The 18,795-nt window shown below is 42.6% G+C and overlaps 1 protein-coding gene across 3 annotated transcripts in view; it reads right to left on the reverse strand.

The window, feature by feature from the left end:
• Window positions 1-9,585, reverse strand: part of Slc39a8 (solute carrier family 39 member 8) — a 65,852-nt gene extending 56,267 nt beyond the window's left edge. The window contains exons 1-2 of one of the 3 annotated variants that reach the window (XM_021157677.3): window positions 9,421-9,585; window positions 8,528-8,981 (exon numbers count right to left, since the gene is read on the reverse strand). In XM_021157677.3, the coding sequence (XP_021013336.1) occupies window positions 8,528-8,746 (219 nt within the window). In that variant the 5' untranslated portion in view covers window positions 8,747-8,981; window positions 9,421-9,585. Of the gene's footprint in view, window positions 1-8,527; window positions 8,982-9,137 lie in introns of all 3 variants that reach the window. The other 2 variants (XM_029475491.2, XM_021157674.3) reach the window with 2 other exon arrangements.
• Between the last annotated feature and the right edge of the window lie 9,210 nt (window positions 9,586-18,795).

Genomic DNA, 18,795 nt, shown 5'->3' on the forward strand with positions numbered 1-18,795 from the left:
ATTTGCCTGGACTAATATATTACTAGGTGACAGAATTTAAATTTTAGTCTGAGTGTGGGTGGTAAGTGGCTCTAGATGCCACCCTGTTAACCATTATGCAGCATTGTCTAAAATGGTTAGAGATCCCAGGGATTCTCCAGAATGTTGACAAGCATGGGATACACTGAGCTAGGCTCAGGGATCTAAAATTTCCTCTGGGACTTTGTCTGAGCTCATTTATTTTAGGTTTTTTTTTCTTTTATAACTATTCATTTAAGTGTGTATATTTTTTTAAAAAAACTCTGAAGCAATAATATTAAAATTTGGATTAAAAATACATAACACTACTTTTCAGGTTAGCACCATTGATCATCAACTTTTTCTTTTGATCCCCTTAAACTTCAGGCCAAGAAAAATAACAGAGAATCTTTGGAAGAAGACAGAAACCGAATTAAACAAGGCTCCATTCTGAAGATGTTCTCAGCTCTCGGATCCCACAATCACAAAGGTAATTTGATGATAGTTTCATTTCTTTATAAATCTCAAGATTCCAAAAACACATTTGGCTACAAAATCAGGCAACTGGAAATTAGTCCGGAGAAGAAATTAATTAGCATCAATTACAAACAGGAGTCTACTATTCAGTGAGTTGAAAATGGGAGAAGTCTCTGAAAATAGCATAGTTTCTAAGATTGTCTAGTGTTGCCAAACTTTTTTGTAAATAAATGACCTAAAGCCTAACTTTTCACACCTGGTAATGTGTGAACACCTGAGGAACACTGCCCTGAACCAAATTAACTGACAAACTCCAGCAAGCAACCACACTGAGCTGCCATCGCTGGAGTTAATTTTTCTTGACGTATAGAGCATTCATTCACCCTTCTCAACTTTAGGCCCTATTTCCCATTCTTGTTTATGTTCCCTTTATTTTTCCCCAACTTCTATTACCACCAAAAGTAATTAATGACATGGAATTCCAAAGTACATTTCATTTGAAGAAAACACACCAAAACTGTAGTCATAGTTTAAAAGCCATGGGTTTCCTGATGGGAAAAATTAAACCCCTGCCTATTGCTGTCCTGTATGCTGGGAAGAACCAGGAAGCAAGAGTATACATGAAGCATGGACAGTCTGGCTGCTACAAACCTTTCCCCTGCCTACTCTATTTGCAACATCCAAAGAGAAAAGACAACTGGTCGAGGATGGACTTCACTCTCCCAGTACTTATAACGAAGAGCTCAGACTCGCCTCTTACTGGTGCTTTGTCATATTAGAGCAAGTGACTCGGTTCACCTGCTTTCCCTCCTTGCTTCATCTCACTCCCCATCACCTATGCACATCCACTTCCCACAGCAGGATGCAGTCAAGGACCACATAAAGGAAGATTTCTACTTGAATTTGCCAGAAGTGGAGCCGTTCTAAAGTTCACCATAAATGCTGGGCTGGAAGCCGTCCTAATAACATAGGTGTTTCACTCATATTCAAGTCTAGCAATAGAAGAAAGAATTGCTGCTCAAAGTGTCTCTGAGGGCAGAAAAAAAAATCGATATATGAAATAAAATTCATGAAAATTTCATTCCATGAAAGGAAATTTGTGTAACTCTCTGGAAAAATCTAACATGTTTTTAAAGGTATGCACACGACTGGCATAGGCAGATGTTCCATTAATGTATATCTTTAAAACCAAAGCAGATAAGCAGAGCTGACTTAGTTGTGGCTCTTCCAAAGGCATTCCTGACCAAAAGGATACCTCTTCCTTCTAATTAAGAGTCCATGCTGTCTAGTAGCCTGGGAGCCATGTGTATGTGACCTTGTGGTATGGTTTGTATGCTTGCTATGGGGATTATTTAAACACTGTACCTTTTCTAATTACATCACTTACTTAGTGTGTATGCACACTTAAGTTTTGGCTGTGTACTCTCAACTCAACATTTACACTTTTTACTCACAAACATGTCTTATCCCCCTTTCACTAGCCCCCATATATGACTGGGATGACCTGCCAGTTTTCTTTTATCACTCAGCCCATAGGCACACAAGCCACGGCACTCCTGTGGAATTCAGAGGATTAGCAGGAGTCAGTCTTCTCCTTCAGCCATGTGGGCCCAAAGACTCAGACTCAGGTCATAAGCCTGGACTTCAAGTGCCTTTACCTGGTGATTCATCTCTCCAGACCAAGAACAGTGTGGCTTTGTCTCACACACTGACTTTCCACATCTATCCATCTAATTACATTAAAAGGCCCCTACAGAGTGGAGGGGACAGCCATGGAGGACATAAAAACCTAAGTTCAATTCCAGAATTCATGTTTGGGGGGGGGGAGAGAAGAAGGATGAAGATGAGGAGGAGGAGAAAGAAGAAGAAGGCCTGAGGGGCATACACAGACAAATCCTTCAGGCTTCCTGTCTAGCCTCCTTGGCAAGTTCTAGGCCAGTGAGAGAACCTGTCTCATAAACAATATGGAAAAGGAGAAACTAAGGAATGACTGTTGAAGTTGTGTGCTGGCTTCTGTATGCGCTCCCACACACACACTAAAAATAAGAACCAGTCTTCCTTATTAGGTCCCTTGTAACCTTATGACTGTTCCTTTCATGTGACTAAGCAATAGGGCCAGATAACTGATGTCCATAGTCCAAAATATGAGGTAATGGTTTATCTACCTGGATAAAATGTTTTCTTAGGCTATAACAAAAATGTATGCATTACAGCAAAGTGTTTGAGACTATCAAGGATTCTACCACTTATACCATTAGTCCTGGTACTTAATCTCTCTGTGCTGTAAGAGATGTTCTGTAAGACAAAACATGGGACCTTTATTATAGGACTGTTGTGATAACAAAATGTCATATTAAAAGTAAAATAATTAGAAGGGTTGTATAGCATAATGAAATATTAGAAACTCCTACTAAAATTACCTACATTTTACACAAAAGGATCCACATGACACATGGGGTAGTGGGCAAAAGACATACACTTGAGAGTTAGATATGGAAAGAATAAAAAGCGTCTTCCTTCTTCAGTGGATCCCACCCACACCTGCTGCCTAGGCAAATGAAGCTCTTGACATCATAGTCAAATGAAGGATCCATGCAGGTCCCTCATCCCACCAAAGCCTGAAAACACAGCAGGTTGTGTACTGTCACCTTAAGTGAGAGTGATGGAGTGAGGAGCAGGGCACCCTCATCTAGGAGACTTAACAAGGAACCAGGCATCATCATTCTGTATCCCACACATGGGCTCTCATGAGAACCAGCAGGTCGGAAGACATTCCTATCATATCTCTACACAAAAAGGCCAAAGAAGAAAGGAACATGTGTTCTTCATCTCTCCCACCCATAGTCTTTGCTCCCTAGACTGTCTCCCAATACTATCTATTATTGCCTTTACCTCAGGGAAAATATGTAATACGTCACAGTAAGCAATACATACAAGAAAAATGCAGTGACCACACATACATACACATGCCTCTTTTGCTATACACTGCCAGCTTTGTCATCCATTAACCCGAGTCAGGAGTTATCTTTCTATGTCCAAAGACCTCTGGCTTCATAGGATCAAAGGATACTAAAGAAAAAGATTCAATAATTACATGATCATTCCAGCCAAAAGGTTGTAGGAACAGAATAGAGAACTAGCTCCCTGGTAGCATGTTTTTCATGTTTGATAACCAACACTGCAAATAAGTAAATATTGTTGAAGAGACAGAGTATGCATTCTTGAGGGGCCTTTTGCATACTCTCTGGGTGGAGAGCCTGTATTAATGCCTTCTGCGAGCTCCTGAGTGAAAAGGTCAGGACACCTTGTAAACTCCACAACCTCCTCAGCCCCCACCTCCACTCATTCTGTACATTCCACGCTCTCACCCCACCTCTGGAAACGCAGATCTGCTTCTGCCTCATTCCTGTTTGTATTCGCTAATCAGACGGATCATCTGAGCATGCGTTACAATCATATGCACATGTGTTCTACCTGCTGCAATGACCTCTAACTGTGGAAGTCCAGATTGCTGTCCTCCTTAACAAACTTTACAGGTTGATTCAAAAAAAATTCCTAATGAAATCTTAGACAATGAAGAAGATGGAGCATCCTCTAATCCCAACACTTGAGAGGGTGAGGCAGGAACCTCAGAAGTTTAAGGCCCTAAAGAAGTGAGACTCTGTCTCCAAAATTCCAAACAAAAAATGTCTAATTCATGCATGGTATAAACCAACTGCGAGGTCAGCCCCTGAAGAGGTGAATGGGTCATCCCGTCTGCTTGTTTAAATCCTCACTGGAGAGGACACTTCATGTGAGATACAGCCACATAAGGAGAAAAGTGTAATATCACAAATAAAATTATATGCATAGTGTACTATGATTGTAAAGGACTAGGAGTTAGATCCAAAGTAGAAAGAAGAGTCACAAATCGATAACAATCAATGCAAAAGTATAGGTCCTTCCACACACTCCTGACTTGAGACAAAGACCTAAAGACCTAGTTTTATAGGGCTCCCTGCTTGTGCTCCAATATGACAAATTCAAGGCCGGGACCAGGACTTGTTCACTCCAAAGCTGTGGACTTATCAGCTTCCCTGTCTTTGTTCAAGACTGACCAACCCCCAAATTGGGGGAGTGATATCCCTCAAAGACATCAAACTCCCCCCCCTTCAAAGAGAGGACAGATTTGGGGTCCCAGGTTCCCTTTGCCACTCCTCATCCTACCTCCCAGTTCCACTCCACTTTACAGAGTGTACATTTCTCTGTGTGCTTTACTGTGGTGTGTTCCCTCACCTCTAACAAAAGTCTTTCCTCACTGGTGGATCCTGTCTGCTCTGTGGGAGAGTTTCCCCACTGCTATGTGGTGTGCTCAAGACTTTTTCTGATTTTTAATTTTTTTACCCAGCACAGAAAACAAACCTGAAAAAGATCCCTAGATAGGAGCAATTGTATCAACTAAGGTAGAGCCACACAGGAGAAAGTAATTCCTCCTAAACTCTTGGCCAGACCTAAACAACTTCTCAGGGTGTAATGCCCAAACAGATTAAAAACAGGTACCTCAACATATGTGGGTATAAATGGTATCAAAGGATAACTTAAAAGACATACAGGAGGCACAGCACAGAAAAGCTGATCATTCATCTTAAAACACGTGAAGTTTAGGGACTGTGCATAGCTGAGCAGAGCCTAGCTCCCTAGAGTCCCTGGGTTGCAAACTGCTAGAAAAGTGATATAATAGGCTCCGAATTAGCATTGTATTTTATACAAGTTAGTAGAGGTATCGGCAGAACGAATACCTAGATAACTGAAGGGAACAAGATAAATACCTTGCAAGAATTCAGAATATAGTGCAATCTTGGGTGACAGGATTTTTAAGACAAGAGTAGTTAGGCTTTTCTAAGATATTTGTTTAAATTGGAGAACTCGAGGGAAAACAGATCTTTCTAGGTAGAAGCAGGAAGGCTCCAAGGAAAACACTGAGGAACAGCATACAGAAGGGTAGAGCGTTCAGTGGGTGCCAGGTCTGATGAGGCACAAGGGGAGCAGAGCCAGTAATGCCAGGCTCAAGACTTGGAGTTCATAAGTCAAACAGCGTTTATGGAGAGTTATTCAAAGAAAGCATACCACATTGCTTTAGGAAGATTGATTATAAATTCAAATAGTCCAAAAACAGACTGTGGGCATCCCGATGATGATGAGAATGTAAGAGGAACACATCTGATGCAGGAGAAGGAAGGAAGATCCAGAGGGAAGAGCTAAGGGCATGAAGCCCAAGTGGAGGGAACATATGAAACAAGAACCACGTCACCTAGCCCTATCCGAGAACCTCAGGGATGTTGGAGTGGAGGTGTTCCTGGAGCTCAGCATAACACTCCTGAAATGGAGTGTTTCTCTTTTGCTTACCGGGTGTCTACATGAGAGAATGTGGCAATGTGGTTCCTGAGAAGAGGAAATGATGGGAAACATAAAGAAGAGAAACAGTGAGAGACCAGCGTGGGAACAAACAGAAGGCAGCCCCCTCAATCTCCTAGATCCATCCTTCCTAGAGATTCTGATCTCTGGGGCTTCCTTGTGTTCTGTATTTCCCGGAAAAGATCAGTCTGTATATCAGTCAAGGCACACTCCAGAGCCGTTTGGCTATCAAGACCCTCTTTCTTACGAAGTTTGTGTTGCTCTCCTACCTAACTCTTTTGACCCTCAATCAATCGTCATTAAAAAGCAAATTTGGAAACTGCATTGTTCCCACTGAGAATGCTAGTCACCTCTGTTTCTCAAAGCAGCAAGGCAATCGTACCCTTGAATACCAAAAAAGAGAAACATTTCCAAACGTGCCATGTTTAGTGGTCTATTGCCTGAAAGAAGTTTATCCAACCACTATCAAAGCTCTCATCCAAATGTCCAATTCTGTGGGCAAGTCTTGTATAAAATTAAGAAATTTCTGGCCCAGGGAAACCTTCTACTTCCTCAGACTTTTCCAGAGTCAGATAAGTCCATTTCTCACAAGGGCTTTACATGATGCTGTTTTGTGCCCAGCAGAGAACTGAAGTTGCAGTCTTTCAAGTATAAAGACGGTAAAGGTCCTACATTTCATTTCAGATCTGGTGGTTTAATGCTGAGTGCCTTGGCAAGGCTATCTATCAATTACCAGCAAACTAATGGATTCTTTTAGATTGGCATTTGCCATCATTTCGCCAGTGATTGCTGTTTTCATTAAGACTTCATAGAACTGCAGAGAGATGTTTGTTAAGCCTGATTAGTTCGGAGTTTTTCTTGGCTTCTCTGTTTCCAAGCTAATTATGGGCCTCCTCCTGTCTCCTTTTGATACTCATAATGAGAATATACATGCAAATATGAGAATGAGAATTAAGGTTTCAACATATAATTTACCCATTGGGACATCTATCCTACATGCTTACAGGCAAACATTATAGTACTACTAGTAAATGTAACTAGTTTTCCTAAATAGATTAGGCATGCCCCTTACTTTCTTTCAAGGGAGCTTGGGGTCTTTGGCCTCTTTAAAACTCCAGACTCTGTGAGATAAGGCTATCGTTTAAGTCAACACAGTATGTGGGTTGCAGATACAGCCTCAAGTCAGTCCCTAAGCTTCATTCCAAGCAAATGACCACACCTACCTAGAAACTAGTCAGCTCAGCTGCTTCCCCGCCCCCTTTAGAAGAAGACAGTACAGCTAGCCCAGAAAAGACCTACAATGGTATCTGCTTAGTTTCAAAATACATCAGTAAAATATATAGACATTTCAGTCATTGCAACATGTAATTTCTCAAACATCAAATCAAATATAAAAACATACAAGAAATGAAACTTAAGGCAGTTTACATTTTAAAAACTCAGCATGGGGCAGCACAAACTCCTTCTAGGTCAAAGAAAGATGATATGTCACGGCATCTGAAAAGCTCTGCATCTTGAATTATATACATTTTAACTAGTAGTACCAGAAACAAATCCTTAGGGCTAGGGTCTGTAGCTTAGTGGCATAGTGCTTGACTTGCAAGCTAGACAAAATATGTCTGATTTAATCCCCAGGAAGGAAGGAAGGAGCCTAACTATAAGGCTAATGAATGTTGAGGAATTTATCTGAGTAAAGTTCCCTTCATTGTAATCAAAGATCAGACTCTTTGGAAAATGCCACGTTTCCAAAAGCAGAGTTGTAGAATATAGAATTTCCCAAACATCTTAGGAACAGAAACTTTTCTCGTAAACCTCCACTGCCCCCAAATGATAAACTCTATATGAACTGCCCCATCTGCTATATAACGTGTAGGCGAGCAAGAACGCGTAGAATGAAGCATTGATTTAATTGCCGCCTCTAATGGCTTGCTGGGCTGGGGATTAGAACTCGCGGTCTCCAACACCAGATGATAGCCCAAGCCCTGAGACAAATGTGATTTTTAATTACTCTATAAAGTTCAAGCCCACCCTTAAACCTAAGGCATTAGTAAATGACTAGGTAGGCATGTACTGAAAAATGTACGTTTTGTTATTTTGAATGACATGACGTGACGAGAAAATGACTCCAACCCCAGGCTGCCACCTGATTCAGTTGAATCAGTAATCACGGGGTGATCTGAGTTTTACGGTGTCCACAGTTTCCCCATCTGTAAGGTGGGCTGCTTCGGCCCTAGCGGCCTTATGCAATATTCACAAGAGTGTTTTTAAATGGGAGTGGTCACTCCCATATCACTGAAACTGATAAGGACCGCATGTGACCAGTTCCTACTGCTGAATGTGTTAAGTAAATGACTCTTTCCTTAAGATTTAAATATACCATTCCTATCTAAAGCTCATATCTTGGGTGAGTTTCCGCCCTCAACTACTTCGTAGACCTATCAGTTTTTCTATAGATGAACAAGCCCTCTGGTAGCTCAACGTCTCATTTTGGCTTGCCAGATCTTTAACTCAAGTCCCTTAATGCCCATGCCCGGTGAACCAACCGGTGAGGATTAAATGACCGCCTGAAACTTGAAAAACTTCACGAAATCCTTTCTCTGGTGCTACTGCTCTGGGGATGGGAATCTGCGAAAACTGCAGAGAAAGGGGTCACCCTTACCTGGTTGAAGTGCAGCTGGCCCAGGTCCAGCGCTCCCTGCTGGGATGCAGCCCCCAGACGCTCCAGCAGGCGCCCCAGCTGCGCGGCCGACAGGCTCTGGTTAGCGCCGAACACGCTCAGCACATCCTCACTGAAGGCGAGCTCCGGCCCCTCCGAGGGGCGTCCCAGGCTGGTGGCCGCCAGCAGCAGCAGCCCGGCCACTGCCCGGCCCGGAGCCATCGTGGAGCGCGCAGCTCCGGAGCTAGCTGATGCAGGGACCCGCGCCGGTGCCCCGGTGTCAGTGCCGTTAGGGTGGGGGTGGGAGGGTGCGCCGGTCCCGCGTCACTGCCTGGCCCAGTTAGCGAGACGCTCCGTGCCCCCGCTCCTCTGCAGTCTCAGACCTTCGGGGCATTGAAGAGGTAGCACAGCCAGAAGGGCGATAGGCAGTGTGGCCTCTCGGAGCCTCCTGCGGAGCCTGAGATAAAAGGAACAAAGGGGGACAGAGATAAAGGGCACTGGGTCAGCAGCCTGCGGGCCCCAGAGCTCTGAGTGGCCAGAGTCTCGAACTCCGAGCCGGGCGTGGGGCCAGCTGCCCGGAGCCTGGTTTGCTGAAGCCCCAGGATTTGCTTACAGTGTGGTGACTCGCGCTTGTCCCGGATATAAAGCCCCAACCGCGCCACACTTCGGGGAACTAAATCCTCTGACTGTGCAACCCCAACTCCTCTTCCTGTCTTGAGGCTTTTTTTCCCGCCGCAGAAACGTGGAAGAGTCGGGACTGAAGCCCCCACCCCCCAAAAAATCTGCAGAGAAACACTCCCTCGGGGTCCCCAGGTTCCCGCGTCTACGCTGGACCCTCTCTGCACAACTGGCTGTGAGCTTGGCAAGTTGAAACGGAGAAGTTGCTAACCTCTCACCTCTACTGTCTATGTCAGTCCCTGAGGTTCAGATATATTCAAAATATTCTCTCTCTCTCTCTCTCTCTCTCTCTCTCTCTCTCTCTCTCTCTCTCTCTCTCTCTCTCTCTCTCTCTCTCTCTCTCTCTGTATCTCTGTATCTCTCCTCTTTCTCTAAGAAACTCTGAGATCAGGCCCTGCACCCTTTAGAGATAAGAAGGGGAGGGAGAGTGTTGTCCCCGCCCCCTGAAGCACGTGGTGTCACACTCCCCCAGGCTGATCTCCCAAGTGCGTCCACGCCGGGGCGCTTACCTCTCTGTCTGCCATCCCGGCCGCTGTGGTGCCAATTCCCTGGAGCCCACCTCCTCGGTGGGATCCCTAGCCCCCTTCCTGGTGTCCCGGCCCACTTTTTTAGTGACCTCCATGAAATCAGCTTCCTGCAACAGTGTCTAGAGCCCCTTGCATTGTCTCAAAAATGAACAGGAATTGGTTTTTTTGCCTCACTTCTTAAAAATCAGAGGAGAAAGAGGAAACCAAATCAGTCGCAAGTTGGTGGGCTAGCTGAGCCAGCAGGGGCCTCGCGGGCCCTTCCTGACGCCGCTCGGGATATCCGCAGATCACAAGGAACGTTTATTTGCTCAGACGAAGGTTCAAGAAAAGCTGAGCTGGGTGTCAGGTCAACAAGTTTGTGTAAAGTGAATGTGGTGTTTGGGGACAAAGGTTGTGTCCGGTGGATGAAACGATCCAGAAATAAAGAAATAAAGTGAAACCCGCTCGGCTGTCAGAAAAAGAATTCAAAGTGCTGTTCATGCCTTTCAGGATGGGTGTGTGTGTGTTTTACCCTCCTAAAAACAGCAAGTTTAAAAACAGGCAGACAGCTAACAGAAAAACAAGGTGGAAGGAAAAAGAAACGATTACTCATGAGAAATTGCTTTCTCTCTCTCCCCCCCCCCTCTCTCCTTCCCCGTGTGTGTGTGTGTGTGTGTGTGTGTGTGTGTGTGTGTGTGTGTGCGTGTGTGTGTGCGTGCGCGCGCGCGTGTTTTTCAGGAGAGGGTAGCAGGGAGGTGGGTGGCAGGGGGGTGCTGGATTCTAGGAAGATGGGGGCCTAGGCAAGAACAACTGAAGGACTGTCCAGTGATAGAGGTGGGGATATGTTCTGTCTCACACCAGAGGCATTAGGCAGCTGTACCCGGGCAGCTGCCAGGAGGAAGTTTTCTGCATACGTGTGCCAAGCCTTAACGTGGAGAATAATTTCTTCATGACTGGAAGCAATTCAGATCAACAGATCCCGGGTGAGAAGCACTCACGTGTACATGACAAAAAGCCCTGCCTTGAAAGGCAGTGAACTAAATGATCCTGAGGCTGGACTCTTTCCAATTTAAAAAAAAAAAAAATCTGTCCGATGTTGGTATTAATTTACAGAACGGTACTGATGCTCAAAGGGCAAACCTCTCACAAAAGGGCCAAATGTAAGTTGATAGCACAAAGGAGCTCTTGCATCTACCCAGCTGATAAGTTTCTGATTAAAAAAAAAAGTCTCTTCAAGCTTTTTAGTGGAGTTTTAAGTGTAGTATCTTGTCTATTTCTCCCTTTTTGCTTTAGTGACATGCAAGTGGCTTCTGAGCACGAGTGGATCCTTTAAAAGGCTGGACTTCTTATCTGGCATTAAAGCACAGGGAGGGCTTTGGTCCTGTGGAGGCCTGATGCCCCTGTGTAGGGGGATGCTAGGGAGGTGAGACAGGAGTGGGTTGGTGGGTGGTTGAACACCATTATAGAGACTGAGGGGAGGGAGGACGGGATTGGGGTTTGCGGAGGGGTATCTGGGAGAGGGGACAAGTTTTGAAATGTAAATAAATAAAATAACCAATAAAAAAAGAAAGCTAGAAGAAAAAAAACAAAGGCTGGCCTCCATCCAAAGGGTGGTCTCTTCTTTTCGGGATATCCACAGCTAACTCTGTGGAAAAAAATGAAGTGCTGAGCTGTTTGGGTAGGGGACAAGCGCAGCGAATGAATTTTCAATAATACAAAGGTTACATTGTGGATTTCTTTAGGTATAATTTATTTGACAGCCACTGGGTATGTACATATTTACTAGCCAATTGAACCCTATGGAACAATAAAATAATAACCTGCTTGAAAACTTTATTAAGTACAGTTCATACAATGTAAATATACAAGTTAAGAGAAAATACTTGGAAAATTGCAACTTGACAGACAATTTGGGGTTAATGTCTAGTTCTTCTACCTTAATAAATTATCATTGTTATAGCACTATTCAGATTTTGTTTGGTACTCAAACTGTGGCATTTCATCAGTAATATGACTAGTAATTGAAAAAAGGCTACCAGTTTAAAACACAAGGTGTGATGTACAAGATACATCCTTTTTAAAGAAATGTACTGTGAAATTCAAATAGTTTTAAATGATAAAAACAAGGCGAGCATACAACGAATATTGGCCAGAGGGTTTGAAAGCGACCTACCGTTTTCTGTTCCCAACTGTCATGTGGGGACACAATATGTATTCATTGATAAGTGGATATTAGCCCAAAACTTAGGATACCCAAGATATAAGATACAATTTGATAAACGCATGAAACTCAAGAAGAATGAAGACCAAAGTGTGGACACTGTGCACCTTCTTAGAATTGGGAACAAAACACCCAGGGAAGGAGTTACAGAGACAAAGTTCGTAGCTGTGATGAAAGGATGGACCATTTAGAGACTGCTGTATCCAGGGATCCGTCCCATAATCAGCTTCTAAACGCTGACACCATTGCATACACTAGCAAGATTTTGCTGAAAGGACCCAAATATAGCTGTCTCTTGTGAGACGATGCCGGGGCCTAGCAAACACAGGAGTGGAAGTTCACAGTCAGCTATTGGATGTATCACAGGGCTCCCAATGGAGAAGCTAGAGAAAGTACCCAAGGAGCTAAAGGGATCTGCAACCCTATTGTTGGAACAACATGATGTACTAACCAGAACCCTGGAGCTCTTGTCTCTAGCTGCATATGTATCGAAAGATGGCCTAGTCGGCCATCAATGGAAAGAGAGGCCCATTGGACTTGCAAACTTTATATGCCCCAATATAGGGGAATGCCAGGGCCAAAAGAATGGGAATGGGTGGGTAGGGAAGTGGGGGGCGCTATGGGGGACTTTTGGGATAGTATTGGAAATGTAATTGAGGAAAATATGTAATAAAAATATAAAAAAAAAAAAAGAAAAACCGCACGACTCTATTCAGTTTGCTCAACAAGAAACAAGGTAACAAGCCAAGGGAAGATTCAACCCAGACTCTCTGTTTCTGAGTATCTAATTTAGAAGTCACTTGTCAGAATAAAATATGAAAACACTTCGAAGAAATTAAAGATTAATTCTGCAAATGAAAGGTCTGCTAACTTCAATTTTTACAATATTTTTGTTTGGTTGGTTGGGTTTTGTTTTTGTTTTTTGAGACAGGGTCTCATATAACCCAGACTGGTCTCAAACTTACTACTATATAGCTAAAAATAACCTTGGAGTTCTAATTCTCCTGCCTCTACCTCCCAAGTGCTGGCATTTGGGGCCTGTGCTATCACTCTGGTTGCTGCTGGGGCTCAATCCTAGGCCGTATGCTGGACAAACACTCTATCAGTTGAGCTATATCCCCAGCCCACCTTTTCTTAATAGTTCCAACTTTTTTCTCAGCCCAAATCTTTTGTTACTGCAGCAAATACAAAGCAAATTTATGTCTTTGTAGTGTGTGCACCTCTCTATAGAAGCACTAAGAATTCTAATTCTAGGCCGGGTGTTGTGGTGCACGCCTTTAATCCCAGCACTTGGGAGGCAGAGGCAGACAGATTTCTGAGTTCGAGGCCAGCCTGGTCTACAAAGTGAGTTCCAGAACAGCCAGGGTTATACAGAGAAACCCTGTCTCAAAAACCAAAAAAAAAAAAAAAAAAAAAAAAAAAAAAAAAAAAAAAAAATTCTAATTCTAGTACAGTAGTTCCCAACCTTCCCAATGCTGCAACCCTTTTAATATAGTTCCTCATGTTGTGATCACACACACACACACACACACACACACACACACACACACACACCATACAATTATTTTGTTGCTACTTTATAACTGCAATGTTACTACTGTTACGAATTGTAATGTTAATATTGTTGGAGATAGAGGTTTGCCAAAGGGGTCACAACCCACAGGTTGAGAGCCACTACTCTCAAGGACAGTACATCTGGTTTACTTGCCTTCTTTTCCCTTCCACTGAGTGAAGGGAGCAGCAACCAATAACACCTGCATGGAGAAGACCCACCGTGACAGTGTGGAGCTTGACTAAGGGACAAAGGGCCTGAAAGCAGGAAGGGGTCATTATAGGAAATTAGAGCCTAAACAAGATCATGAATGTTCCTAAATAGGGGAAGAGATACGCAGAGTCAAAAATGTTTATCCCTAATGGGTCAAGACTATATGTACACACACAGACAGACCGTTAGAGTTCAAAGATAATTCAGGAAGCATTCTTCTCTGTGGGATTTGCCAGAGGCCTCCTGGCAAAGCAATGGCGTGGTGTGGCCTGCAGAGCCAGGACCATTTTACCTTTAGGAATCTGGGCTATAGGCTGGAAAGGAAAGGTGTGTTCTAAGGGAAAATGTAAAGATTGCAGTGAGGCATTGCATGAGCAAAGCCTTGTGATCAGTCCCCAGCACTAAGGGGGGCGCGGGAAGGAGGGAGAGGGAGAAGGAAGGAAAAAAGAAGGAAAGAACGGTTGCAGTGAAGAAAGATGGGGGCTCTTCTTATGTCTGTGGAAGATTGCAAGCAAATAATTAACAGGGCAGGAAACCCTTGAGCTTAAAGAACAGGTAAAAGTTTGACAGAAAGGCAAGAAACGAGTAGACATTGTAAGAAGTGTTAACTAAAACGTCGCCAGAGCCATACGAGACCAAGAACTGTGAGAGCTTTCTTGTCTGCAGATCCTGGGAAATTAGAAGTAAAGACCTGACAGCCAAGGGGAGCCTCCACCTTCCATTGGATGGACGATGCTGATCATCCCTTCTGGGTGCCTTCAGCCAGAAAAAGAAAAAGGGAAAAAGTTTTTACATTAGATGTAGTGGCATGCACCTGTAATCCTAGCACAGGAGGATCAGAAGTTCAAGGCCAGCCTGGCTACATAGAAACACTATTTCTAAGTATCAAGAATCAGTTCCTTGTTCTTGTTAAAAATATACCACACTTAAAATTCTCAAATAAGACACTGTAATGGCTGCAGGCTATTCAGGCACGTCAAGTCACCCATCAGTGCTAGAGACAACACACTGCATGGCCTCTCGGAACTTAATTCTTAATTTATGAAACAGAGATTAACATACTATCTGCCCAGTTTTTTATTGCTGGATAACTGTGAAAACCAGACCAGATAAGGTCTGAAAGGTCCTTACCAGCTGTGCAGCTAAGTGCAGGCCATCTCCTAAACTAAAGGAATAGCATAGTGTGACCTGTGTAACAGATGGAGCCAACTCAAAATGAGAAGGAACCACCAGGGCTATCTCAGCACAAAGGCGGCTTTGTACCTAACAAAATTCTTGAGGGTTTTCCCAGGAAATGATTGCATCAGAGATAGATAGAACCAGAGATAATACCAAGTCTAATCTGATCATTTCATCAGCAAGGAAAGGAAAGTTCATGAGAATGAAGTGACTTGGTGAAATAATACATTTTGGCTGGAACAAAAGTCCAAGCCACTCTCCTCCATTTCACCATCACCACAGGGAAAACGCTGTGCTTTAAAGACTTTACTGGTTGAGCATCCCTTACTTGAAAATCAGACATGTTTGCTATTTCATATTTTTGAGATTTTTGAAATATTTACATAGACTAATTGAAATTTCTAAATTTAAACACAGAATCCACTTATATTTTATTTAAACCTAAAAGGTCATTGTTTATACAATATTCTGAATCTTGTGCATGGTATGAATTGGCATGGCAGCAGAAATTTCCCACCAAAAGTGTCTTACTGGTGTTCAGTTATTTTAGGTTTTAGTAAATTTTGCTAAATTTTAGTTTGTCTGACTGGGGATAGTCATCCATATCCTTGTGATGTAATCATAAATCGCTTGGATTAAATAAATGAACTGGGAAACTATACTGACCTGTGGCATCCCTAGCTATTTATTTTTCATCCTTTTCTTTCATTCTTTACAATAAACCAATATCCTTTGTTCATTTACTCAGTGTTATCACAAAGTTTCTGGGCTTTATCTGTGCAAAATATGTTCGTGCATGAAAAAAAGATTGGATGAATTAATGAAAAATAAGAGGTAAAAGTATGCTGCAAATAATATTAACAACTGTGTGAACCTGTGAGTGTCCTTGCACTTATGTTGATAAGTCAAGAGAAATGTGTGCCAAGTTGTATACAGTGTTGCATTTATGTAAGTAAAGATCTAAGGTCCTGTCCACCAAGTTGTACACAATGTTGCAGTTATAGTGTTAAAGGTCTAGGAGAATGTATACCAAGTTTTATAAAATGTTGAATTTATATTGTTAATATCTAAGGGACTGTCCACCAAGTTGTACACAATGTTGCAGTTATAGTGTTAAAGGTCTAGGAGAATATATACCAAGTTTTATAAAATGTTGAATTTATATTGTTAATATCTAAGGGACTGTCTACCAAGTTGTACACAATGTTGCAGTTATAGTGTTAAAAGGCTAAGGGAAGATATACCAACTGTATTCAATTTTGTCCTACTATGGAGTTAGCTTGAGAATAGACGGTTTGAAAAGGAGGAGTTGGATCTTTCTCTGAAAGGGGTCTTTTTTTTCTTTAAATACTTCTGCAGTATTTCTACTACTGTATGAAAAGTCAGATGCTGCTCAGTGGCGGAGCACATGTTTAGCATGCACATGGCCTTAGGTTCAATCCCCAGTACAAATGGGTCAGCATATATGTCTCACTCTTATAATTAAAAAATAAAACGTTAGGGTGGTGACAGGAGAGTTAAGAATCAACGTGTCTGTCCGTCTATGTGTGTCCACAGTTCTCTGAGGAGCAAACAGGAAGTCCTCTGGCTGTGTAGCTGGCATGCTTCCTTATCACAGAAAGTTGACAAAAATAACAAAGATTTGTCTGGTTAAAAAAAAAAAAGTACCTAAAGGTATCCAGCTCCTTTCACCCCATGAGTCCTGAAGCCCCAGATCTCTGATGGAGAACAGGGTGAGCTGAACAGTGGGTTAGAATATTAATTGTCCACGGAAGGCACGGAAGGCATGCTTCCTGCATCCTAACTCTCCAGGATCAGATCTGAAAGGTTGGTGGAAGTTGAGTTTCTAGGAAGTGTAATCACATGAGAGTAGATTAAATTATTGTTTTTAAGATAAGAAAATACATATCATGCTTATGTTCAGTCATAGACAATTTTATAGAATGAAACGTTGAAAAAGACGAACTCTACTTTAAAGGGAAAAAAATACTTTGTTATGAGCAAATTATTAAATTCAAGTTATCCTAGGCAGCATGTTCTTCCCTAGAAAAGGGTATGTGAACTTTTATATTCACATAACAAGAGATTGTAAATAAGGATAGTCACCACATACAATGGTGGGAGATGAAGTAGGTTGGCTGCAGCCAAGAATGAAAATCTTTTCTATAGGATTCAGAAATTCTCTGGTGTTATGACCTTTAAGGCTAGAGGGCTGCTAAGGTTGGAGACAGTCACAAGAATGTTTGGTCACATACAGAGGTGTGAAAATAAATGAGTGTGAAGGAATTAAGATTGGCCTAGGTAGTTTGGGCTCTCAGCCTCCAGCAAGCCATTTCTCCAATTACAATGTTCTCACTCAGCCAAGATCAGCCTGCAGCAGCTTCATTCAACACAGGTCAAGCACAGTCAGAGAAGTTTAGCTCCTCGGTTGCTCCTGTTGGCCAAGCACTATGTGCATGCAGAAGCCAAATGGTCAGCATCTCGGGAAACTGGGAAGGCCCCTCTCTAAGATCTGATAGGAACAGGATGGGTTAAAGCAAAGGATCTTCAGGGTAAAGAAATAGCTGTCACTAAGATCATTAAGGAAGGAGTCTCTGGGCTGCCTGTTATGATTCTGCTCTCTATTTTCCTTTCTGAGTTCTGAGTATCTGATGTAACACTCACACGCAACACGTAATAGGAGTGTGGTACCTCAAGTTACAATAATTCAAAGCATAGTATGGCCTACAGAAAAAAAAAAAAAACAGTAGCAGAGAGAAGAAGCAGGCGTCCTCACCAGCCGAACAGTCCTCCACTCTTCCGTCAGTCTAACCATCTCTCTTCCCTCTGTCACTACACCCATCCGGTACTTCACAGAATATTTGCTTGCTTGTGTTTGTATTTGCATTCAAAGCGATTGCCTTCAATTTTTATTTTTAATTTTTGGCAAATTTGACTTTATGGCTCTAACTTTGCAGGGCCTGACTACTGACATTTCTAAGGAAGATTGGTCTTAATTCGCACTCGTTGCTCATTGTATGCTTTACCATGTTGCTTTAATGTTATGCCAGATTCCAGCTAAGAAAGTAAATGGCTCATCACACTATAAACAATAACACAGTTATCTCTTCAAATTCCTTCTGAACAAAATAACTGGATCCCATGTTACAAATACTGTTAGGAACAGGGGTAAACACAAACGACCAGACTTTCACTAGTTTTGTGAACACAGACAAAGTTTTCTTCTAAATCAATAGACATACAAAAAAACTAAGACTCCAATGGTAAGTAGTACCATCAACTTTACCCTGGGGGAATGTATGTATGTGTTAATACTTTCCTATATCTAGCTAATGCGTTTAACTGGGGAACATGGACCCAACGTGTACTGTCTTGCTTTCCATAAGACTTAAGACTTAGCATTCACACTATCTTCTACAAGAAAATAAAAAGACCATTGTCTCACAGCTACTTCTACTTCTGTTCAGATCAGTATTGCCAGCACTCACTGTTGAATTAAAATTTAGGCTGTGCTCACCATTAAATTGTCCTGTATAGCAATTTTTGCTCACTCATTTCCAAACTTAACAAATCTCTGGAGCTTTCCACTTGTCCTGACTCTTGGTTCTATTCTACACTTTTCTTTCCCATATAGAGCCATAATCATTTTTAGGACACACAGAGAGAGAGAGAGAGAGAGAGAGAGAGACAGAGACAGAGACAGAGACAGAGACAGAGACAGAGACAGAGACAGAGACAGAGAGAAAGTGAGGGGAGGCAGAGTATGTAGGCCAGGCTGGCCTCAAATTCACAGCCCTACCAGCTCTGCCTCCTGAGTGCTGGCATGTGGTAACCATGCCAGTGACATTTCACTCTCCCTTTGCCCTCCAGACATCTTCCTATACTCTAACTCCCCTTTTATATATGCATAAGCCATCTTCTT

Source organism: Mus caroli, unplaced genomic scaffold (genome assembly GCF_978045245.1).
Source record: "Mus caroli unplaced genomic scaffold, Mus_caroli_1 scaffold_3, whole genome shotgun sequence".
In the NCBI taxonomy this organism is placed as follows: Eukaryota; Metazoa; Chordata; class Mammalia; order Rodentia; family Muridae; genus Mus; species Mus caroli.